The sequence below is a fragment of the Urocampus carinirostris genome, chromosome 2 (genome assembly GCF_059441175.1).
Source record: "Urocampus carinirostris isolate Australia breed hairy pipefish chromosome 2, RoL_Ucar_1.0, whole genome shotgun sequence".
Lineage (NCBI taxonomy): Eukaryota > Metazoa > Chordata > Actinopteri > Syngnathiformes > Syngnathidae > Urocampus > Urocampus carinirostris.
Window position 1 is genome coordinate 6,633,508 of NC_142350.1, and position 20,727 is coordinate 6,654,234.

The 20,727-nt window shown below is 39.9% G+C and overlaps 1 protein-coding gene across 2 annotated transcripts; it reads left to right on the forward strand.

Moving 5' to 3' along the window:
• Positions 1 to 830: 830 nt before the first annotated feature.
• On the forward strand, positions 831 to 20,357 carry fam49al (family with sequence similarity 49 member A, like). 2 transcript variants are annotated; one of them, XM_088328594.1, is made up of 12 exons: positions 831 to 1,166; positions 3,932 to 4,003; positions 8,003 to 8,082; positions 10,879 to 11,000; positions 11,068 to 11,173; positions 15,319 to 15,455; positions 15,876 to 15,953; positions 16,022 to 16,138; positions 16,211 to 16,290; positions 17,278 to 17,404; positions 17,497 to 17,567; positions 18,574 to 20,357. In XM_088328594.1, exons 3-12 carry the CDS (start codon positions 8,013 to 8,015, stop codon positions 18,635 to 18,637), a joined length of 972 nt encoding a protein of 323 aa, XP_088184720.1. In that variant the 5' UTR covers positions 831 to 1,166; positions 3,932 to 4,003; positions 8,003 to 8,012; the 3' UTR covers positions 18,638 to 20,357. The 2 variants fall into 2 exon arrangements, with proteins under 2 accessions (XP_088184720.1, XP_088184719.1); XM_088328593.1 differs by lacking the exons at positions 831 to 1,166; positions 3,932 to 4,003; positions 8,003 to 8,082 and adding an exon at positions 9,589 to 9,672.
• Positions 20,358 to 20,727: the final 370 nt, after the last annotated feature.

The window sequence follows — 20,727 nt, forward strand, 5'->3', positions numbered from 1 at the left end:
TCCATTTTGGCTTACTTAAACCCTAACCCAAAGTTATTTTGGAGAACAAAAAAAAAAATCCTAAAATAAAACCAATTGAGGTCCAAAAAAAAATTAAATTAGGGGTTATTTCTATTTCAAGGGGCGGCAAAAAAGTACAAAAAAGAAAAATATTGTTTTGTTTTTTTAAAGAAAATATAAAAATATTGCTTATAAACTGAGTGGTTGGAGTGCAAAAAAAATACTTTGGTCCATTTTGGGTTAATTTTACAACCCAAGTCTTTTCAGGGCACCCCAAAAAATAAAATAGCAAAAAAAGCACAAAAAAAAATAAAATAAGTTGTGATGATTTTGTCCCCAAAAATGTAATTTAAAAAAAGAGAGGTCCATTGTTTTGGGGTTATCCCCAAAATTTGGGGTCATGTAAAAAGAAAAATCAGTCAATTTTGAGTCATTTTTTAACTCCAATATTTGGAGTGCCCTTAAAAATGTGATCCGTTTTTGATTCCCCAGTGTTTTTAGAGTGCCCAAAAAAGGTATTTGCCCATTTTGTTTTTTTATAACCGCAGGACGTTTACAACAGAAAAAAATGTGACCATTCTGTCAAAAGAATAGAAAATAAAAGTAAAATTTACACACAAAAAAAAAAGAACGGGTTGTTTTGTCCCCAAAAAACAGAGACAAAAATATTGCTGAAAAAAGGTGTCAATTTTGGGTTATTTTAACCCAAGTCTTTTTAAAGCGCAAAAAAACTGAAATAAAATAATGTTGGGGTGGGCGGGTGTCATGAGGACATGTGTGGGGTGAGGGTCTTTTGTGAGGCGGGAGGAGAGAGAGCGAAGGGAGGGCTTGTAGGTCTGGGGGGTGGGGGGTGCGTTCTAGTTGGTCTATTTCTCCTATAGCCCGACAGCTGCCGTCTTTGGAGTCAGCGTTGGGGAGGGCCGAGTGGCAGCGCGTTGCGTTCAGGACCCCCCCACGCCAGAAAGACCAAAACCCAGCCAGGAAAAAGCCAAAAGGGATTTCTCCATCATCTTCTTCTTCTATTTTCCTCCTTCCCCCCTTCCCTCTCTTCTCCCGCCATCCTCCTGGTCGCTTCTTTTCTGCCCTTTTGTCCCTCCTCCTCTTTTGTTCCCTCGCATCCCCCCAGTGAAGGAAAAAAAGGGAAGCGTCTCCATCGTGCACAGCCGGTAAGCTAGCCATTTTTTGTGTCCCCCTCATGTGATGTGATGATTTTGTGAGGGTGCACTGCAGTGCCTGCCCCCCCCCTAAAAAGCGGATGGAGGATGCACTGTTTTCCACCACGGGAACCTTGAGGATGCTCATAGGAACAAACTGCGTTTTTTCCCCTGGCATTGGTATAACCTGCAAGCTTTTTCATTTATCATTTGCTTATTTTTTGCTTATTTTTCTCAGACAGAAGAGCATAGCTAATGAGGAAGGTGCATGGAAAACAAGGTGGGGGTGCAGAGGCGAAGGGGGGATAAACCTGAATGGAGGCGGCAAGCGATGAATTAGGTCCTACAGAAATATATCAAATAAAATCCACAAATAAGACCCCAAAAAATAACCATCTCCTAAACAAATGAGGGCCTTGTTACTATGGTTACCATGACAACCGATGGGAATCAGTCTCAGACATTCCGTCGCCGTCCGTCCGTGAAGGATAGACGTTTTCTTTAACAGGAGAGTGTCGTTGTTTTTTTTTTTTTTTTTAAAGGTACTGTATTTACTCGGCTGTTGCTAGGACACTCCCTTGCAACGCTGGAACGGAGGTGTCTGATTGGCTGTCGGGCGGCAGTGATGCAAGATCCCTTCACCCTCCGGATCTTTTTCCGGCGCCTGTAGAAACGTGACGCCGCCTCTTTTCTTTCCGTCGTTATAAGAAGATGTTCAACTCTCGTTTTATTAAATCCTCGGTATTAGGAAAAGGATGCATGATACCGCTGTTGTCCAGACCGATACCTGTTTCTGAGATTCATTTCCTCCATAGCTGCCTAAAACCATTCATGATGTCAATAAAATATGATGAATAATGACTAGATTTATTGCGTTTCTAGTTTTGATTGTAAAAAAGAAACAAATTACAACATATATTCTTTAAACCTAATGCTAACCGTAGCCCTAATCCTACCCCTACAACAACCCTCACAGTAGCCCTAAAGCTAGCTCTAACCCTAATAATCCTTCCCCCTAACCATAGGCGACACTCTAACCCATCTCAAATCCTACTGTAATCCAAGCGCTAGCCATAGCCCTAATCCTACACCAAGCCATAACCCTAGCCCTAATGCTCGCACTAATTCTACCATAACTCTCACCCTAGCCCTACCCCACACCATAAAACTAGCTCTAACCTACCCTCAAACCCTACAGTAACACTTACACTAACCCTAGCCTCAATACTTCCCTCCCAACTCGAGGCCCAAACCCCATTCTTACCCCCAATCCTACAGTAACCCCAATGCTAACCCTAGCCCTAATGTGCACCCTAATCCTAGCTGTAACTCTAACTCGAGCACTAACCCAAACCATAATCGTAGCCCTAAATCTACCCCCAAACTCTACAATAACCCTAAAGCTAATACTACCCCTAGCCCTAAACCCCACAATAACCCTAAAACTAACCCTACTCCTAAGTCTAACACTAATTATAACCCCAAACTAAAAATATAGCCCTAACCCTAGCCCCATACCCAAAAATAACCCCAAATCTAACCCTGAACTCTACTTCTTCTTTTTCCTCGCCCTATCCCTGATTATTCAGGGGTCGGCTTCCATACCCATTTATATGACTGTGCTCAATAAGTGATGCAATGATAGTTCTACCCAACTGATGTATCGCAACACCTGATGTTGGAGTCATTAGGTGACCAAACGCTCCATTTCCAACCCATAATGCAGAGCGCTAAACTGGGGAAGCAACGGGTACCAATGGTGTTGGCCTTAGGTAAGACTCGGAAAAGCTCAAACCAGCAAGCTCCCAGTCTCCGGGTGGGCGCCCTACTCCAAATACCACCAAGCTTGTCCGAAACCATACAATAACACTAAAACCAAACCCAACACTAGCTCGTAACCCTAAAACCTAGACTTAGCCATAACCCTACCCCCCATACCCTTTAACCCTACAATAACCCTAGCTCTAACACTAATTGTAACCTGAAACCCAAAACCTAGCCCTAACCCTAACCCCACCTCCAAACCCCAAAATAACCCTAACTCTGGCTCTAACACTGATCAAAACCCTAAACCTAGTCTTAACCCTACCCCCAAACCCTAAACCTAGTCTTAACCCTACCCCAAACCCAACAATAACCCTAAAACTAACCCTAACACTAACACTTATCATAACCCCAAAGCCCTAAAAGTAGCCATAAGGGACCTGTTTATGGCCTAACCACCCTGAGAATGCCCAATCTTGGGAAGCTGTTGAGGGTCGGGCCAGATAAGTACTTGGATGGGAAACCGCCTGGTAATACCAAGTGCTGTAAATTGCTCATGTGGCACACAATTTGCTGTGACAGCACCGACTGTACTGTACCTCACGTTATAGATGGAGGAAAATAATTTCACTTAGGGGACTAAATGAATTGTTATTGTCATTATAACCTTACCCCCAAACCCTAAAATAACCCCAAGACTAACCCTAACCCTAGCTCTGACAGTAATCGTAACCTGAAACCCTAAACTTAGTCCTAAACCTACCCCTAAACAACTCTAACACTAGCCCTGACTCTAGGTTTAACCCTAATTCTTACCCCGAGCACTAGCCAAAACCAGAATCCTAACATAACCCTGACCGTAACCCTAGACCTTCTTTAGTCTGGTTTGATAATCCTAACCATAACCCCATGAGCGCTATATAAATGCAGAGCATTTACCTTTCAACCCTAACCGGTGCATCAGTTTTGCTGGAAAATCATTTAAGTTACACTAATGTTTTTGTTTTAAACAGCTGTTGGCTGCCGATGCTCGGACAGCCACGTGGAGCACTCAAGTATTCGGCGGCAGTCCAGGCAAACATAAGGTAATCGCTCAAAATGGTTAAGGCTAGGGTTTTGCTAGCTAGGGTTAGGGTTAGCGCTAGCTAGGTTTATGGTAGGGTTAGGGTCAAAATAATCCGAGTTGTGAATCCCGGGTACATTTTTTTGCCTAAAATAAAAGTTTATTTTCAAATAAGTTTATAAAGTTTTCAAAATTGGCCATTTGCAATCATACACTCAATAATAGAGCCATTGTAATAATGATACTAAAAATAATCATAATAATAATTCCTTTTTGAGCTTCTGTAGATCTTTTTGAACCAACTTTGTACCCCGACAGCTTCTGCTTTCACAAACACACTTGGGGGCGTCCGGAAAACAGAAGTGCCAAAGCGAAAGGGATGCGAAGTGAAACCAGTTGTCGACGTTGTGTAATAACAATGTATAAGCGACAAGATCTCCATTTTGTGGAATAACAAACACCCAAAAGCCTTAGAAATCTCCGAGATTGAGAAGCGACACTCTCTAAAAAGAAAAAAAAAATACTGGGTAAGAAGTTTTTGTACATTAGCTATCGCTGCATTGGTTAGCAGCTGGCTTTAATGACGTCTGCTGTTAGCATTGAGAGCTAGCGACATGGACTCTAGCACTTGTGCAGGGTCCCGCGCCATTAAAATTATCAGCTAACTTTGACTATGTTGCAGCCAGGATTAGAAATGCTGTATCTTATTTAACTAAATTAAACCTGTTTGTTGATTTAAAAACTATAGTATTGGCAACCAGCTCTGTGGACACTACAGTTAGCGGCAGGTTAGTCCTGCTATAGCGGATAGTGTGGTACACTCTGGAGATAGCGTCTGGCTTTGATGACAGCTTCTCCTAGCATAAGCAATTTTGTAATCTATGAAAATAAATTCAACCTGTTGGCTGATCTAAAATGTATCGCTTTAGAGGCTAGTGTAGTACGTAGTAGGTAAGTGGCTGGCTTAGATGAGAGCTACCGCTAATATAAGCAATTTTGTAATTTATCAAAATAAATTCAACCTGTTGGTTAATCTAAGAAAATATCGCTTTAGCAGCTGGAGTGGAACACGCTTAAGTTAGCGGCTAGCGTAGATGATGATGCCTGCCACTAGCATTAACAGCTAGCACCATGGACTCTAGCGTATAAGTGCCAAGAGTGTCGTATGGTAAAATTAACAGCTACATCGATGATGGCTGCCACTGGGTTTGGAAGCTAGCAGCACAGAATTAGTTCCTAGCAATATCACGCTAGAATTAATGGCTAGTCTTAATGATGGCTGCTGTTAGCATTAGCAGCTAGCATTATGTAATTGAGCATTAGTACCTACATTGTAAACACTAGAATTAATGGCTAGCTATGATGAAGGCTGCCATTAGCATTAGTAGTTAACACTATGGTCTCTTGCATTTGCGCCTAGTGTTAGGCATGCTAGATTTGCTTGTTAGTTTTTTAGCGCTGCCGCTAGCATTAGCAGCTAGCATTAGCAGCTAGCACCATGACCTCTAGCACTATTGCAGAGCGATGTGCTCTTAGAGATAATGGATAGCTTTGATGACCGCATTAGCAGCAAGGACCACAGACCCTAGCATAAGTGCCTGGTGTTGTGCACGCTAGAATTGATAGCTATCCTTTATAATCGCTGCCGCATGCATTAACAGCTAGCACCATAGACTCAGAGACATTAGTGCCAATTGTTGTGCATGCTACAATCAATGGCTAGCTTAAAAGATGGCTGCCATTAGCATTAGGACATAGAATCATGGACTCTAGCATTAGTGCCAGGTGTTGTGCAATTATATTTAAAGGTTAGCTTTAATAATGGCTTCCTCTAGCATTAGCTGCTAGCACCACAGATTCTAGCATCAGTGTCTAGCGTTCTGCAGTTAAAATACGTGACTAGCTTCAGGGTTGGCTGCCACTAGCATTATCAGCTAGCACCACTGACTCTGGCATTAGTGCTAGACTTAATGGCTAGTATTAGCAAATATGAAAATCAGCAAGCTTTAGCCTTGCCAGGGTTTTTTTCCCTCCAGCATCTTTAGCCGCGGAGCGAACGGACCGTATCACCGGGCCAACAGTTGCCAAGCAACCGTGAGTCGAGTGCTGCTTGTTCTCAAGCTGGACTGCAAACTGCGACGAATCTTTGGACGATGAATTCGGTCCACCAGCACAAAAATGAGGATTGCTTTCTTTATATCTTAAATTCTATACATCCACTTAAGTAATTATTATGTTTTTTTAGAGTAAGTAAAAAAAATATAAGTAATATAATACGAAATGTACCGTGCCAGTAGCAGATCATTTTACTTGATCTATATATTTCTGTTATAGATTAGTCTGAATGATACAAGCTCCTTGTGGATGAGGAAATAAAACTTCCTGCATCTGTAGGGGAAAAATGGTGTCAATGTTATCTATTATTCTGGTGTGTACAATGCTAAGAATTAGCGCCAGGATCCGTGGTCTTAGCTGCTAAAGCATCAAATCTAGCCGTTAGCTGTAACATGTACAGCACGAGTTGCCATAGTGATTATTTTTTGGAGCAGACAACAGGTCACATTTAATGAAATTAATCATTAAATGGCTAGTGTTAGCGGCAGCTGTCATCAAAGATACATGCTAACTGTAGCGTGTACAATGCTAGATAGACTGATAGACTTTTGGATCAGACAACAGGTCAAATTTTATGAAGTGAATTACAAAATTGCTGATACTAGCAGCAGCTGTCATTGGAGCTAGCCGCCAGCTGTAAAATGCAAAATGCTACCCGCTAATACTTTTCTGAATCACATAACAGGTCACATTCAACAAAACGAATTGTAAAATTGCTAATGGTAGCGTCAGCCATCATCATATCCAACCGTTAACTGTTGTTTGTCCAGTGCTAGTCACTAAAGTGAAACTAGAGAAATACTACTAAATATGGAAATACTACACAAAGACTATAAAAATACTACAGAAATGCCACTACGGAAATACTTCAAAAACCTTTCTAGAAATACTACAAAAATATAACTACATTAATACTATCCATCTATCCATTTTCTGCACAGCTAATCCTCACTCGGGTCACGGGTTATACAGCAATACAATATTACAAAGATACTACAACAGAAATTTTACAACAGGAATTATAAAAAATTACTATGAAAATATTGCAAATTTACTACAAAAATTGTACGATGCAAAGAGTACAGAAATACTAAAAAAATACTACTATGGAAATAGTACACAAATACTACAGCCATACTACAAAAATACTACTTTGGAAATACTTCAAAAATAAGTCTACAGAAATACTACAAGAATATAACTACAGTAATACTATCCATCCATCCATTTCTGCGCTGCTTATTCACACTTGAGTCATGATAATACAATAATACAAAACACTACAGAAATACTACGACAGAAATACAACCACAGAAATTCTATATTTACTACAAAAAGTATAGTATGGAAAGACTTCAGAAATACAGCAAAATTACTACCTTGGAAATACTACAGAAAACTGCTGCAGAAATACTGAAAAAAAAAAAACTGACAAAAACAAAACTACGGGAATGCCACAAAAATACTACAGAATTACTACAAATATCCGACTGTAAAAATACTAAAATATACAAATGTAGTAATACTACAAGAGTATTTTAGATCCAATTTCATGAAATGTATCTCTTTAAATACAAAGAAATATAACATGTTGATGCCTGCAGGTACATTTAGTCATAAATGAAAAAGTTGGGTCGGTATTCAGGATGGGCCCCTGGGCCAAATTTTTAAACCCAATGCGGCCCCCGACTCCAAGTACTTGCCCACCCCTGCTAAAGACAGATGTACATTCAAGGGGCTATTATTAGGTTATTATGGCCACGGAAATGGATTCTTAGCTCCTGGAGAGTTGGATAAAGGACTAAACCTTGCCCTAGATGTTTAAAAATGAAACATTAACCAAGACATAAAGAGGAAATGAAAATGTTTTTCCCTTTTTTCTCCGATGCCGTTTCCTCCCGTTTAGGTGATCGGCCATGGGGAACCTCATTAAGGTCCTGGGCAAGGATTTAGAGAACTGTCCTCATTTTTTCCTGGACTTTGAAAGTAAGTGAGTGCGTGCACGTGCTTGGGAATGCGAGCGCACGTTGTTGTGTGGGTGAGGCGGCGGCTGGCGGCGCCTCGCCGGGTTGTGGCCATGAGTGTTGTCGTTATCCGAGCTTCTCTAGTCCCCAGAGAGTCGGTAAAAAAGCATGACATTTCTTAAAAACGGTAAATGAGTATTGCTTTAGCGACGAGCATAGTTAGCAGCTAGCCTTGATGACAGCTACCGCTAGCAAACATGACTTGAGTTGACATTAGCGGGTAGCAGCAGAGACACTAGCATAAGTGCCTATTGCTGTACATGCTTCAGTGAACATCGAACTTTAATAGCGGCTTCTGCTAGCAATAGCAACTGGCACCACGGATGCTAGCATTAATATCAAGTGTTGTGTATGTTGGAATTAATGGCTAACTTTTGCTAGCAGTATCAAATTTGTATATGATTTAATTCAATTAAATTCACCCTGTTGGCATTTCTAAGAAACTGTTGCTTTTTACAAGTCGTGTTGTGCACGGTAAATTTTGCAGCCTGCCACTAGCATTAGCATTTCGTAGCTAATTCCATTCAATTTAACCTGTTGGAAAATCTAGAGTGTATCACATGAGCAGCTAATGATCTCAGTAAGGTTGGTGGTTAGAGTTGATGACAGCTGCTGCCAACATTATTATCGATGCTAGCGTAAGTGACTATCATTATGCAATCCAGACTCAGCTGCAGCCAGCTTTGATGACAACTGCGACTAGCATTATCAGCTAGCACCACAGTGCCTAGCATTTTGAACACTAGAATTAATGTAAAGCTTTCCCAATGGCTGCTGCTAGCATTAGCATTGTACACTAGAAATAATGGCTAGCTGTTACAGGGGCCGCCACTAGAAAAGCAGGTAGCATCATTGACAATAGTGTTAGTGCCTACTTTTGTGCACGCTAGAATTATGCTTTGATGACATAGCTGCGATCATTAGCGGATTCTGCATTGTCTGCTAGTGTTTTGCACACTGAAGTTAGTGGCCATCTGTGATGACAGGCGCCACTAGCATTAGCAGCTATCAACACAGGCGCTAGCATAACTATTTGGCATTGTGCAGGCAAAAAATAATCAATAGCTTTAACAACACAGCTGTTAGCATTAGTGTACACTGCAATAGCTGTTTGCATTGTGCATGCTACATTTAGAGGCTAGCTTTGATAACAGCTCCGGCTAGCATTAGCAACCAGCACCACAGATGCTGGAGTTATTGCCTAGCTACTAGCATTAGCTGACACTATATCACTGGCTAGTGTTGAGCAAACTACGGTTAACGGCTAGGAATGATGACAGCATCAGTTAGCATTTGCAGACAGCCAGATGAGCGCTAGCATTAGTGCAGACAGGGAATAATTTTAGGATAATTACTTTTTAATTTTTAAGCGGGATTACAGAAGTTGCGTGTCCATTCCAGCACGTGCACGCACAAAGACCCCCCCTGGCCCCCAACCCTCAGATTTGCCCCCCTCTTTGTGTTCCAGGCAGGGGGCTGATGGGAAATCTCCTGAAAGTGCTAGCTTGCGCTGAACTCGAGCATGGCCCCATTGTTTTCCTTGACTTTGAACGTGAGACCATCTGCTTTTTTTTTTCGTTTGATCATTTTTTATTTTTTTTATTTCCACCAATCACTCATCCTCATTTGGCTTCTGACCCCGCCCCCTTCCCTTTGTGTATGTGTCACCTGTGTATGTAACTAAGTCGCTGATACCAGCAAGCACTTTAACTTGTTATTTTTTGTTTGTAATTTTTTGCGATCCTGATTAACCATGGAAAATTTGTGGCTAATGCTAATGTGGCTAGCTTACGTTAGCAATTAGCCACTAACAGGAGCATACAAATTAAAAAGAGCGCAGAGAGCACTTTTGTTTTTTTAGAAATTCGGATCATTTATAAATCCACGGTAAAAAAAATCCAACTAGTACACCACAGCTAATTCTGAAGCGCCTAGCTAATGTTAGGAATACGCATTGACAAAGGCTTGGCAAGCACTTTGAATTTCTTTTAATCGCAGTTAACTATGGAATATTTCCTGCTAATGCAAACATGGCTTGTTAATGTTAGCAATTACCCCCAAACAGGAACCTGAACATTGACAATAGCTCATTTTTGTTTTCTTTTTTAGTATTCTTGAAGAACAATGAGTTCACGATGAAAAATGTGCTGCTAAAGCACCTAGTTAACGTTAGCAATTATCCGCTAACTTTACCAACTAACCGCTAACAAGACTGTGCAAGCATTGGCAGAGCTCAGAGAGCACTTTCAATTTCCAAATTTTTAATGGTATTCTTAAGCAATCCAGATTCATTATGATCGTGTGAAATGTCCCGCTAATGTGCTGCTGCTGATGCTAACAGTGATGGCTAATGTTAGCTGCTAAAAGGAAATGCAAACGATTTGTAGAATTTCCAAATGAAAAAGGTGATACATCCCAACATAACATAAAATATGGATTGAATACTCAAGAAAATAGAAAAAATTATATTTAATTGATTCATAAAAAAACTTTTATAGTCGATACAAAGTTTACATAAAATATTTTTAAAATGACATCCATTTCAAAGAAAATAGATTTTATACCGTATTACTTTCAAGTGATGAAATCGAACAAGCATGCTTTCCTAACAAATGGAAATACATCCTGTCGCCAATTAACCGATCGTAACAGACGATTATTGACGAACCGCTTGCAGTAACGCTCCTTTCAATTGACGTATGGACGCCAATAAAGGTTGGAATCTCCGTTTTACCGATTTCTACCGATAATCCAATAGACGCCCAGCCCACCGAGGCGGAAACTGCCGTGTGGAACCAAGTCAGCGCTGTTCTGGAAGAGGCCCACAAAATCCTGGCAGAGTTGCAGTCCTATAACGGCGCCGGGCAGGAGATACGAGAAGTAAGTATCGGTGAAAAATCGATTTTTTTTTTGCGCCGATTTTTTTGAACAATCCCCGCCCTCGCAGGCCATCCAGAACCCGGGCGACCTGAATCTGCAAGAGAAGGCCTGGAACGCAGTGTGCCCTCTGGTGGCCAAACTGAAGCGCTTCTACGAGTTCTCGCTGCGCCTGGGTGAGTAAAAGATGCTGCTGTTGCTACAGTAACCGAGAGAGAGCGAATGGGATGGAGCCGCCTCCGCCTCCTCAAGGAATCGAACATTATGTTCCTACTTGGCTCAGCGATAATTTATCGGCGCTAATGACGTTACAAAAGTCCCATGCTCCGGGGACACGCACGGTCAGCGGTACGTCGATAAGCTTGTTGAGTAACATGAGAGGGAAAGAACATCAGGGGTACCGAAACTCACGAAAATATCCAGCCAAGTCTTTAACTATGTAATTTAGCCTCATCCGTGGGACAGCACTGGTAGGTTTAAGAGAAAGAGAGAAAGAAAGAGAGACGGAGACAGAGATAACAAGGAAAAGAAAGTGAGAGAGAGAGAGAGAAAGAAGGCAAGAGAGAAAAAGGGAGGAAGAGTATGAAAAATGAAGAAGGCACATTCGAGAGAAAAAAAGGAGATAGAAATAGAAACAAAGAGAGAAACAAAGAGAAGGAAAAATAAATAACAAAAATAAAGAGAGAAGGAAAGTGAGAAAGAAAGAGATCAAAAGAATAAGAGAAGAGAAAAAGCCAAAGGAAGAGTGAGCATGGGAAAAAGAGAGAAAGAAAGGGAGTGAGAAAGAAAGAATGTGAGAAAAAGGAGAGATAGAGAGGGGGGAAGAGAGGGAGAGAAAAACATAGACAAAAGTAGAGAGAGAGAGAGATACTACTACTTTGCAAGTGGCTTACGTGACATAAATTGGACATATTTAAAACTGCAGCTCATTGTTCTCTTGCGCTTCTCTGAGTGTCTTCTTTCAGGCCTGATTCGGGTCGCAGGCCGGCCTGTTTTACACCTTTGGATTAAGCTAATCTTTAGTAACCAGCTAAAATGGATAAAATAATAATAGTTATAAATAAATACAAATGAGTTGATTTATATATGAGTTTGATAGATTTTCACATGTAGGTGTTTTTGTATTTTATTTTATAGCATTTTTTTAAAAAAAAAACACTGCAAGGAATTGTTTATGATACAATTATTATGTTGATTAATAAATCTCGGAAATAATAAAATTATTAATCCAGGGGAAAAAAACAACCCCTAACGGATTTAAGTAAATTAACCTTTAACCAATGTCCATATTTATGCTTAACTAGCAATAATTCCTTTCGATTTACATTGTTAGCTTGAGTTCAACTCAATAAGTAGCTGTCTGACTAAAGAAGCTTGTTTATCTCGGGCTAACTAAGGCTAATTTTTAACAAATACTTACAACCAGCAACTTATTTTAGCGTCCCCATAGCTAACTGACTAAAGTAGCTAAATTGCTGTCATTCCTTCATAACCCAGGCTAACTTTTAACAATAATGTCCTTACTTAGTCAAACTAACTAGTAGAGATTCCTACCGACCTAGCTAGTTTGCCTGAGTTTAGCTGGCTGGCCAACTTTTTGACTATAGTCACTATTTTCTTCTTTATTCCTATATAACCTAAGCTAACCTTTACAAATGTGGCCCTCCTTAATCTAACAAACAAACAAACAAATATTCATATGAAACTACATAGTTAACTTTAAGTAAGCTAATCATTTGTGTGAGAAATATTTTGCAAAAGGTAAGGATGTTTATTTGGCTTGCATGGACTTGGAAAAGGCATATGACAGAGTTGATAGAAAGGCGTTGTGGCAAGTGATGGTAATGAATGGAGTGGGTGGAAAATTGTTGGAAGCATTGAAGAGTTTTTATGTGAACAGCAGAGCATGTGTAAGGGTAGGGAGTGAGACAAATGAGTGGTTCCCTGGTTTGACTGGTGTGAGACAGGGGTGTGTGATGTTACCATGGCTGTTTAATGTGTACATGGATGGTGTGGTGAGAGTGGTGAGAGGAGTATTTGGCAGAGGTGTAGAGATGATGGATAACAGTGGATCGGTGTGGTAGGTAAGTCAGTTGTTGTTTGCAGATGACACAGCGCTTGTGGCTGATTCTGAGGAAACATTGAGAAGGTTGGTAACGTATTTTGGAAGAGTATGTGATGGACGTACGTTATGTGTGAATGTTGGGAAGAGTAAGGTGATGAAGTGTTCACGTGATGAGTGGGCATGGCGTTAAAAATGAGGTTGCATGGACAGGTGCTGGAAGAAGTTGAAAGCTTCAGGTACGTGGGTTGTGATGTGGCTGCACTTGGTGGAATGGAGTGCGAGGTATTGCACAGAGTGAATCAAGGAAGCAAGGTTTTGGGTGCTCTGAGGAGAGTGATGAGCAACAAGAGTATGAGTATGGATGTTAAGAGGGGACTAAATGAGAGTGTGATTGTGCCGACTGTGTTGTATGGTGCAGAGACTTGGAGCCTGAATGCAGATTTGAGTAGGAAATTAAATGTTTTTGAGATGAAGTGTTTGAGGAGTATGTTAGGAGTGACAAGATTGGATGGATTGAGAAATGAAGTTGTGAGAGACAAAATTGGAGTAGTAGTGGAACTGAGCAAGCGTGTGGATAAGAGAGCACTTGGTTGGTTTGGACACATGGAGAGGATGGATGAGGAGCAAATGTTGAAGAGGATCTACAGAGCAGAAGTAAATGGAAGGAGACCAAGAGGAAGGCCGCGATTGTCGTGGATGGATGGTGTTATGAGTGCACTGAAGAAAGTGGTCTCAATGTAGTGGAAGCTCGAGCTCTTGTTGGTGATAGGAATGAGTGGAGAGGTGTTGTAATAGGGTAGTGGGATGTTTAGACGTGTTCTAAGGGATGGGCCGGGCACCTGTATGATGCGGCAGGGGTAAACCAGTGAAAGCTGTCGGGCCCTGCTGTTGAACAAAAGAGTGTGTTGTGTCACCCTGACCCGAGTGACGTGGCCGCTTTCTTGTGTCCCGTTTCATCTAGAGGGACGAAGGCATGACCAACTTAGTTGCCGAGGTGCTTAACTTGTTTGGGTGTTTGGGCATTTGGGTTGGCCATGGTCCAAAAATGTTTGCGTGTGTTTTTTGCTATTTTTTTTCCCTTTTTTAATTTCTTTGTTATTGTATGTGTTTGTCTTACTGTCGGTCACCCTTCTTGACCAAGGTAGATAAATATAAGCTTACCTTTAAATAATGCCCCTACTGAGGCTAACCAACTAACAATAATTCCTACCAATTTACGTTGTTATCTGAGTTCAAATGGCTTGCTAACTGTTTGACGAAAGTAGCTATTTATCTCAGCTAACTTTTACAATTATTTAGTGTAACCAACATTTAAAGATTCCTACCAATTTCGCTATCTAGCTTGAATGCTTTCAACTAGATTTTTTTTTTCAGCATTCCCCTACTAAGCTAGCTGCTTATCATGATAGCTATCTACTTCCCTGCCAAATTTTTCTGACTTTCAGATATCTGAGTTCGTTAACAACAAACATACCAACAAGTTGGTTCGCTAATTTTTCCTTATTATTTCATAATTTGGTCAACAAACATGTCCCTAGTGAGTCAAAGCAACTAGCAAAGATTCTTCACTTGAGCTCAACTAGCTACCAAACTGTCTGACTAAAGTAGCCGATTGGTCCTTCACAACTCGGGTTAACTTTTAACAAATATGTCCCCACTCAGTCTGACCAACAAGTAAAGATTCTTACGGACTTAGCTAGTTAGTTTGAGTTCATCTAGCCAGCTACCAGCTCAGTAGCCTAGATGGTAGGGCGCCCGCTTTGAGACTGGGAGGTCGCTGGTTCGCGCCTCGGCCGAGTCATACCTAAGACTTATAACATTGGTAAAATGGCGGCGCCCTCTGTTGGCTGCGGCTGCATCGGCTCGCTACAACGGGTCAGGTGTATCGACATTTCGTTCTGTGTACATTGTTACAAAGAATGACAATACAAAGGAAATTATAAGGAAATTATAATTATAATTATAACAGTCTGACCAAAGTAGCTAATTAGTCCCTCATAAGTCAAGCTAACTTTCAACAGATATGTCCTTAGTTAGTCTTACTAACTCGAAACGATTTCTGCTGACTGTACCAGCTAGCTTGAATGTTTTCAATTAGCACTTTATGTTAGCTCCCCCTAGCAAGCTAACGGCTTTCAACGCTATAGTTAGCATTTCAAGTCCATTTTTGACCTAAAGCAGGATATTATTATCTTTACAGATGATTTTTTTTCACATTTATATTGATTATTATTATCATTTATTTTCATGTTATAGAAAATGCTCTGCGTAGCCTGCTGGAGGCGCTAACAAGCCCTCCCTACGCCCCCATGCAGCACCTGGAACGGGAGCAGGCCCTAGCAAAGCAATTTGCCGAAATACTGCACTTTACGCTCAGCTTCGATGAACTTAAGGTGAGGAAAATATTTGTTAAAAAAAATAGAAATAAAAACAAATATCTAGACGGAAGCCCTCGGGTGCCAAACTAGCAAACAAAAAAACTGAAATAGTATCTATGATGGATTTTTCTAAGATACAGAGCTAACAAGCTGTGCTAATGTTAACATAGCTAACAATAGCGGTGACTGAATTTTGAATAGTTGTTGGTAATTTTTCATAGGGCCCTGATTAACTCTAAGTTGCTTGATTGGATCCCATAACTTATAGGGTCATAGGGGCACCATTTCCTGCGGTTTTTCCTAGGCAATTACAGCCTGGTGGCGCCCATCCCTCTTTAGATAAGGAAAACTTGCCGCTAATGTGCCGCTGTTTCATGCGCTGCTGTTAATGCTACAGGTAAAATATTCATTAATAATTAGTCTATTTTTGCATAGATGACAAATCCAGCCATTCAAAACGACTTCAGCTACTACAGGAGGACGATTAGTCGGAACAGACTCAACAATCAGCAGGTAAAAATCGCGTAATGGAAAAAAAAATCAGATTTTCACGAAAAAGAAAAAATCTTTCCGTGTGTTAGCTGGAAGCGGAAAACGAAGTCAACAACGAGATGGCCAATCGGATGTCTCTGTTCTATGCGGAGGCCACGCCCATGCTAAAGACGCTTAGCAACGCCACTACCAAGTTTGTCTCTGAGGTATCCGGAAATCAGATCGGGAGAAAAGATTTATTTTAGTAAAAATTTCAAAATAAGACGTTTGTGTTTTAGAACAAGACCCTACCCATCGAGGACACCACCGACTGTCTGAGTACTATGGCCTGCGTCTGTCGTGTCATGCTCGAGACCCCGTGAGTATTTATTAGCGATGCATGATAAGTATCGGTCCAGTATTTGAACATAGAAGTAGTATCACAACTTGGTCGTGTCACCTCTCTTCCTCGTCAATGTAAGCAGGCTATCGGAGATCTTCATAATTATTTCGATTTGTAAACAAGTAATAACACAACTTGGTCATGTCACCTTTCTTTTTCTTCTTGAAGTCTGTGAGGCACAGAAAAGCTGGACCATAGTTAGTTTTGATTTTCTATAGAAAATAGCACAACTCCTCTCTACTTCTTCCTAATGTATATGAGGCATAGAAGTCGTCGACAACTTGGTTGTGTCTTCTCTCTACATGTTCATAAAATGCGAGGCACCAGAGAGCTCAAACATTTATTGTCTACAAAAGTAGTAGCACTACTTGTTTGGTTTTCCTCTCTACCTCTTCTTAATGTGAGTGAGGCACCAGTGAACGCAACCATACGTATTTAGATTTTCTATAAAAGTAGATGCTCAACTTAGTCGTGTCTCCTCTAACCCCTTTTTAATGTGAGTGAGGCACCAATTAATATTTGAATTTTACATAAGAGTAGTAGCTTAACTTGGTTGTGTCTCCTCTTGAGCTCATCTTAAAGTGTGAGGCACCGGAGAGCTTGAACACATTTATTTTCGATAAAAGTAGTGGCATAATTTGGTTGGTTATCCTCTCTAGCTCTTTCTAATATATGTGAGGCACCAGTGAACTCAACGACAAGTATTTTGATTTTCTATAGAAGTAATCGTACTTGGTCGTGTCTCCTCTCATAAAGTGTAGGAGGCCCTGGAGAACTCAGCCATATATATTCTGTCTATATGTCAGAGTTATGGCTCTCATAGTTGTGACTGACACACAACTTAAGTATTAATCAAGCAATTGTTAAAATCCAACTCTCCAAAAGATATATAGATTTATTAGTAATCTGTAAAAAAATGTTATCTGTTATCCTCATTTTAAGTTTTTTGGGGTCTCTTTTCAGGGAGTACCGCTGCAGGTTCACCAATACGGACACAATGTTGTTCTGCATGAGGGTGATGGTGGGCGTCATCATCTTGTACGACCACGTGCATCCCGTGGGGGCATTCGCCAAAACCTCCAAAATAGACGTGGGTTACCTTTTCCGGTTTCTTTGGAACTGCAAGTAATTGATTGCTTTTTAACGGATGTTTTTTTTTAAACAAATTTTGTTCCCGCGCAGATGAAGGGCTGCATCAAGGTTCTGAAAGAGCAGCCGTCCAATAGCGTGGAAGGTCTTCTCAATGCGCTGAGGTATTTTTTTTTCCTAATATTAAAGGTGGGGTGCGGAGTCCTTAAAAAGTTTCAAATTACATTTTTTCTCTATCAAGTCTGTGGTAACAATGCCCAACTGCGTTCAAAGAGCCTTTACATTTTATCCCCCCACCGCGCCTATCTGCTTTTATCTTACTTTTATCTTCAGGGTTCAGGCCATGAAGCGCACTAAGCTTCTCTTTGTAGTGAAATAGTAAAACTACTATTTCGCTGTTTTTAGTTTTTTTTTTGGGGGGGGCAAATATATTTGAAGAAAAATCAGTATGATAAAGAAACCCATTTTAATATCAAAATTATTATGATTTTTACCTTACTTTTTATTTTTAAATGTATATTTTTTTACATTATTTTCTCTCATCTGTACATTTTAAAGAATGTTTATGTCAATATTTAACGTATTTGAATGTGTATTTTTACGGGACTTGCCCTATTACACCAATGTTTAGTCTTAAAATATTTGTTCATTATTTGTCAAATACATTTTCAGTCGGCAAGCACGGCTGCGCAGTTCTAAGGTCTTGGGAACCTCTTGTGTGGGTTCAAATCCAGCTTCCTGTGCGGAGTTTGTATGTTCTCCCCCGTGCTTGCGTGGGTTTCCTCCGGGCACTCCGGTTTCCTCCCACATTCCAAAGACATGCATGTCAGGTTAATTGGCCGGTCCAAATTGTCCCTAGGTCTGAATGAGCGAGCGAGTTGTCTGTCCCTGCGTGCCCTGCGATTGGCTGGCAACCAGTTCAGGGTGTCCCCTGCCCACTGCCCGATGATTGCTGGGATGGGCTCCAGCACCCCCGAGACCCTACTGAGGATAAGCGGTGCAGCTGATGAGATGAGATATATATGTGTGTGTGTGTAAAATATGCATACATACGATATCATTGCTTTTTTTCAATATTTTTTTTCTCCCCATTTATTTTTATTTTTAGAAGCATCTGTTAAAATAAAGAATGGTATCGGCCATCCTAAATTGACTCCATGTCTCTTCCAGGTACACGACACGCCATCTAAACGACGACAGCACCTCCAAACAGATCAGAGCGCTGCTGCAATGAACCTAAGAAGACATCCTGACCACCAAGGGTCCCCGTTTTGTTTACCACCGAGATGAATAACGCGAGAAAAAAAAAGAATTCTATTTATTGTCAGCTGTCCGCCGTTCTGTCTCTTGTTTTGTAAAGTAAAAAGATAGAGATGATTTAAGAAGAAAAACATAAGATATATATTGAAGAAAAAAAAATAAAAAGAGAAGAAGAAGAAAGGGCGCGATTGGACGCAAAGAACTATTTTCCTCGAAGCAATGTGAAGGAGCGTCCCCGGAGAATTGCTTTGAAGTTTTTTTGAAGCCTTAGTAATAATTCTCGAAAAGGACATTCATCACTTATTAACCCTCCTTTTACATTTGGTTCTCAGGAAGGACAATTTGACCCAGATGTTTACGTAACAGGGCAAAAGGTGTCCCTAACTCGTAAGAATTCCCGTGAACTTCTATCTGTCATTTTGACCCGGGAGCTCGTTGAATTTTTCAAAAGTGTCGTAAATACTACTGGACATAACAAGGGTATTTCTAATTAAGGTAATTCAAAAATCAACTACTGAACAAAATGATCAATTTTAATAATATTCTTGGGTCATCCTGACCCAACGTCTCGTTTAATTATTCGTAACTGTCACAAACACCACTGGAAATAACAATCTAATTTCCAATTCACAAGACTGAACAATTAATACTAAAATTCCAATTTTTAGCGTCCTTGGGTCATTTTGACCCAGGGCTCTTCTGAATTGTTCATAAGCATCACATCTCCAGAAATGTTTTCAATTCGCGTAACAATTAACAAAAAAGCAAACATCACAATAATAATATCGTTGCGTCATTTTGACCCAGGTGATCATTGAATTTACAAAAAAATGTCACAAACTCTACTAAAAAAAATCAAATTCGCAAAACAATTATCCCCTTTGAAAAAGTAATCATGACAATAATATTCCTTGGGTCATTTTGACCAAGGCATACTTTATCATCCTCTAATATTTACCCAAAAAGATTTTCTTCATCCAAAATTAAAAATCAAACACAAACATTTTGGAACATATTAAATGATTTACATTTGAGTAATTTTAGGGTAATTTTTGACCCAGATGCGTTTTGATTCATCTTCTAATATAAGAAACAATAATGTTAACATCCAAATATACGATTCAAACAGTAGTATTTTTGTACAAATTGAGTGTTTTTGATTTGAGTTACTTCTGGGTCAAATCCAAAACACGTTCAATCATTTAAGTCTTACGCCAATATCACGATTGAGACAATTTTACGGGTCTAATTGTTAATATTCATAATTTTGGGGGTAGTTCAAGAATGTATTTATTATTTTCTACAGATGCAATTCACAAAAAGATATTTGTTTTTAAAATGTATTATTTCATGATATTTAACCATTAAATTATGATGTCGAGAAAAGAACAGTCGATTTAAATCGATTTCATGAATCGGTTTTTGCTTCGTCGGACAAAAAAAGTGGCTTTCAAAATAAAATTAAGAAGAGTATCAAAATAAAAATGCTGAACGTTTGATGTTTATAGAATATTAGGCGCTATGGATTCGATTTTCAAACCGATATTTTCGATACAGGTATCGTCTGTATCGAATACCCGGGTGGCATGTGGAACGGATGCGTGTAAATACGCTGTTTTTAATTGATGGTCAATCATTTGCTTGTTATTTTGTACATTTTGGTGCAACAATAAACTTGGCGTTTATTCACTCGTTGCTGTGTGCGTCATTACAATTTATTTTTCATACAAAATGTATTTTATATTGGATTTAATGTAAACAAACAACGTATTTATCATTATCCATACACACTTTAATCTTCACGTTCGATAGAACATGATAAAAGTGTTTAAAAGATATAAGATAAATGTCTTTATTTTAGCACAGTAATTGTTGCTCCTAAAAAAACGGATTAATTACGCTAAATTCAATATTATTTGCGTGTGAATATTTCTATTTAAACCACTGAGTAAATTGCAATTATAACTTTGACCACTAGAGGACAGGAAAAGGCTATTTTTGGGTTTAGCGCGCTATCAACAGCAGATGGTTTGGCTCACTTTTACTAATATTTGAATATATTTT

Coding starts and splice junctions, on each gene's coding strand:
- fam49al (XM_088328593.1), top strand. CDS start 9,600: ATGGGAAATCTCCTGAAAGTGCTAGCTTGCGCTGAACTCGAGCATGGC. Junction 9,673..10,878: donor TGTTTTCCTTGACTTTGAAC/GTGAGACCATCT, acceptor ATAATCCAATAG/ACGCCCAGCCCACCGAGGCG. Junction 16,139..16,210: donor CTACCAAGTTTGTCTCTGAG/GTATCCGGAAAT, acceptor TTTGTGTTTTAG/AACAAGACCCTACCCATCGA.